The following is a 4,351-nucleotide window of genomic DNA, read 5'->3' as shown; positions in this document are numbered from 1 at the left end:
GTATATTTGTCATTCTTATTCCCCACTAAAACTTTGTAAATACATTTAGGCCTGCGCCAACGTTACTTTGACTTTAAGCAAGACTTAAAACTTTCTCTATCTAGTTTTAAAGCGAAAGAGAGAGACAGAGAAAATTTTAAGCTTTGCTTAAAGTTAAAGTAACGTTGGTGCAACCGGGCTTTAATGAGTTACTCTGTCATTTTACGTCTCATTTATAAATATTTCTAAATTTTGAGTCGATTGTAGCTGTACATCTCATCCATGAGTATAACCATATATCCCACTATAGATATACAGTAAAAATGCAAGGGTTTTAAAAAAGTTTTAAATATAAAAAATTAATGTTTCATATTTCTGATCTTTTTATAGTAGTAGACAGTAGTACATAAAAGTTTGATTGGTGCAATTTATTTAGCTTAAACATAGTAAATAATATTTGATAAATTATAAGTTTTCGATAGAGACGCGGCAGTTACCTTATACAGGTTTACGCGGATTGCACGCGTTACGCGTGCAATTCATTAACGTCACGTTGCTTTGCACTTATGCGCCTGCCTATGTAAATAAGCGCGTTATCTGCGGGTATCTACCGCTAGGACCGCTATACCCATAACACACACCGTGCGACTCTTTGCTCCTTACCGTTCTTGCTGTCCATTCTTTCGCTCTCCTCCTATACAGGCGCCTTCGTTACGCTTCCTTCCTCCTCGCCGTTCTTGTTCGCCGCTCTTGTTCGCCGCAGGTGTTCTCATATGAGGACGGCCGGTTCCTCGCGCGAAACTAGGATATCGGGCGGAAGGGCTCGCGCGAGCTTCGACACCCGATTATCTCCGGATCCGTGATGCTACTCGCGGCTCCGTTCTCCATTTGATTTCACGCAATAGATCTGCGTACACCACTCGCGAGCAAGCGAGCGGCCGCCTCTCTCCTCTATTTCCGTGTGTGGAGCGAACATCGCGAGAACCGGCAGTCGAATAACCTTAACGTCTGACGTAAACGGATAAGCATCTTTGATAATTATTGCAAACTGTATGTGCCTCTTTTATAGACACTTATTATTTATTTCAGGTCTTGAGGATCTTCGAGATGCAACGTTAAGATCGTTATCGAGCGTATGCATGATAAAAGTAAGATTTCCGTGACAGACAGCGTGTATATTCTAAATCATATATATTATAATTATATGAGGTAATAAATTATATATTCTAAGATGAAGATAAATATTTTAATGCATTTTATTAAGAGTTACAATCACCTTTATATGTTTATCCATTTAATCAATTCTGTAGAAATTTCTTTTTTATGATGTTGACGTCATTCAAGAGAGATACTGATCGAGCCCGCATAAATTTTTAAGTTCGTTTCGACAGGAATATCAATGTTAAGCAGTGAAAGGGTTAATATCGCGCAACTATCCGGGAAAACCTGCTCTTTTTCCTTACGGTGTTCCTAACGTGTCCAATGCGACCAGCTGTCCATGTCAAATCCGGTGGTGCCAAGTGCCCCATGACTCGTAGCGACGTCTCAATTCCGCCACGGAGGTGGGAAAGCCACTTCCGCGCGAGTCAGCGAAATTGAAAATTGCCCGCTGCCAGCGTTACAGCGCCATTAAGCTCGTTCTTGCTATTCGTCCTGCCGTTCTATGCTATATCCTCCCAGTTTCTTTTCCCGCAATTGAGCAACCAAAGGACGCGGATACGGATTTCTTCTCTCCTCGCGTATCGCGCATGACAAAGGTCACTGCAAGAGAGACTCTTCTGTTGGGTTCACGAGGAGATCCTTTGTGAATCAAGAGTGGGATATAGCTATGGGTTGGCTTAGTTGTTTATTATGTTATTTTTAATAAAATAACATCGTAATAATATAACAATAGTACAGTGATTTTTTAAAATAATTATTTCAGTGATTGTTAATGTTTTTTTTATAAAATTTTAACAAATTATTATGATAAGATAAGACATATTTCCATCAATCTCTTATATAAAAAAACTTGTATATACGAACAATTATTAAAATATTTTTTTAAAGGAATATTAATTTTTGAATTTATCTGTTTTTTATATTTAACAAAAATAATGTATGTGAGTCCTTTTATTTCTTTTAGTATACTATATTGATATTTATTTATGTAATGTATGTGATATCTAGAGGCCGTCGAATGCGTCAGGAACAGTATTGAAAATATGCAAAAAAGCGAGAATTTCGGAGAAATTCGTAGTTTATCGCCCATTGAAGAGGAATCCGAATCCATGCTACGTTTCAAAGAAGCATCTACTAATTTCATTGAACCAGAAAGAAATAGTTATCGAATGATAAGATCTCCCTATAAAGATTATCAAAGGATATTGAGAAAATCGGAAGGTAATAGAAACGTGAATTATGAATTGAAAGAGAATGAGATTCGATAGCAATCCGATGTACAAACTTGACACTTTAAAGTACAAGAAGAGTGATTCGGCAGGGGATAGCAGCTCCGGAGACGATCAAATGGAGCAGCAAGATTATGACCAGCCTAGAAGAGTCACAGGCGGATATTATTGTTTCGAATCAGATACTTTCAAAGGTTTCTTTGCGAAAATTTTGCAGAAAAATTAATATAGTAGCGTGTAAAATACAATTTAAAGTTGAAGCATAAAGACGGTAGTACAATCAAAATAATTGAAAGCACCATAAAATTCGCGAGACTTCTCAGTTTTTTATCGACATTCCGCGTTATCATTGCATAAAGTAAACGGAATATGTGTACCTGTTATGTCACACAAGAATGCGCGTTCCAGAGGCGGAAGCTTCCGGCGACAATGATGAGGCAGAAATCGGTCTCCGTGACAAGTCCTTGAAGACCACCGTGGAACAGCTTAAGTACAGATTGTCCCAAGCTGAGAGGGAGATCGTCGCCCTGAAGAGGTACCAGAGTCCGCAGAAATGCCAGAGTCACGGGAGATGTGAAATTCTTCAGAGAGATCTGCTGACTTGGCAAGATGAGCACGAAAAGAGGATCTCCTCTCAAATAGTCAGATGGCAATTGGCAGAAAGAAGAAGGATACATGACGAGATGGAAAATATGAGGAAAGTATACGATAATATCGAACGACATCTGGAAATCTTGGAGAAGCGAAGTGCGAAATCTTACTTTGATTTTCAAAGACAAATCGATGCGTGGGAGAAGCGACTTAAAGAGGATGTCATTAGTTTACACGAAAGCAATTTGATCGAACTATGGGAACAATTTCGAGCATGGTAATCAACATTTGAGTCTCGCAAAAACCAAACTGATCAACTTCACTTTCTAGAAACATTTTACAAGTAGAAATTAGATTAATAAAAATAAATCAATTAACAGAAATAATCTTATTTTCGATCGAAGTGGATCTTGATATTTAATAATATTTACATGCAAATTTTTACAAAAATATATGCTTTTCAGTTTTATAAACTGCGCAGCAGATTCGGTTCATTTAATTTGAAATGTATTTGCAAATTGATTGTAAAGTTGAAATTTTTTATTTTTATTTTTATTTAGAATACATAAAATTATCTTATAATTTTTCTCTACTTTTTTACTATAAAATTGATTAGTTTGATTTTTTTTGAGAGCCTTATTTAGTGTCACATTTTTCTTATGATAATATTATTTGTGGGAGTCCGCGCGACATTTACATTAGAAATTAAAATATAATGATTGCAGGTCTAAAATGCAAAATGCAAAAAATTCGTTGGAAGTTCGAAAAGAGAAAAGTGAAGCGTACGACTGTGAAGATACAACTGTAAAAAATCGAGATGACTCTAACAAACCAACTAATTCCAAACTGACAGCATCGTACGAGAACAACGCCAAGTTTCTGCGTAGAATAGAACATATTGTTAAAGTTGAAGTCCAACGGCATCGTGATGATTTAATAAAACGAATAGATCGAAAGATCGCAGAATTTTGGTTAGCTTTCGAAAATTTCAAGCATAACTTCCATCTAGATCGCAATTATTGTCGACATAATTATATTGAAATAAATAGCGATGAAACAGAATCAAATATATAACGGAAGGCTTTATACGTGATTCTACTTGGCAAGAAAGTTGCAAAGTCTTATTTAAATACGGACTCCGAAGAGAGATGAGGTACAATGTAAAGCCAAAGTACACATCTTACGAATTACATTCTCAAAACTATATTGCACGAGTTAATAAACCGTGTGAGTGTATAAAAAATAAGAATATTTATTTTATTTGTATAACCTTCTATACTTTTTAGAATAATTTTTAAGCTGTATTATATTTCACATGTTTGTACAAAAACATTTTTTTTATAAAAAAATATAAATGTATACATTTGACACAAATTACAACGACTTATTGC

At 35.9% G+C, this 4,351-nt stretch overlaps 1 protein-coding gene across 3 annotated transcripts; it reads left to right on the top strand.

The window, feature by feature from the left end:
* Window positions 1-798: 798 nt before the first annotated feature.
* LOC108763617 (uncharacterized) lies at window positions 799-4,097 on the top strand. 3 transcript variants are annotated; one of them, XM_018511405.1, is made up of 7 exons: window positions 799-992; window positions 1,069-1,127; window positions 1,358-1,811; window positions 2,149-2,361; window positions 2,462-2,563; window positions 2,778-3,237; window positions 3,686-4,097. In XM_018511405.1, the coding sequence occupies exons 3-7, from the start codon at window positions 1,808-1,810 to the stop codon at window positions 4,032-4,034; spliced, it is 1,128 nt and encodes a 375-aa protein (XP_018366907.1). In that variant the 5' UTR covers window positions 799-992; window positions 1,069-1,127; window positions 1,358-1,807; the 3' UTR covers window positions 4,035-4,097. The 3 variants fall into 3 exon arrangements, with proteins under 3 accessions (XP_018366907.1, XP_018366902.1, XP_018366916.1); XM_018511400.1 differs by having other exon boundaries at window positions 799-1,127; XM_018511414.1 differs by lacking the exons at window positions 799-992; window positions 1,069-1,127 and having other exon boundaries at window positions 1,328-1,811.
* The last annotated feature ends 254 nt before the right edge of the window (window positions 4,098-4,351 follow it).

The sequence above is a fragment of the Trachymyrmex cornetzi genome, unplaced genomic scaffold (genome assembly GCF_001594075.2).
Source record: "Trachymyrmex cornetzi isolate Tcor2-1 unplaced genomic scaffold, Tcor1.1 scaffold1118, whole genome shotgun sequence".
NCBI lineage: Eukaryota > Metazoa > Arthropoda > Insecta > Hymenoptera > Formicidae > Trachymyrmex > Trachymyrmex cornetzi.
This window is presented reverse-complemented; position numbering and strand designations above follow the sequence as displayed.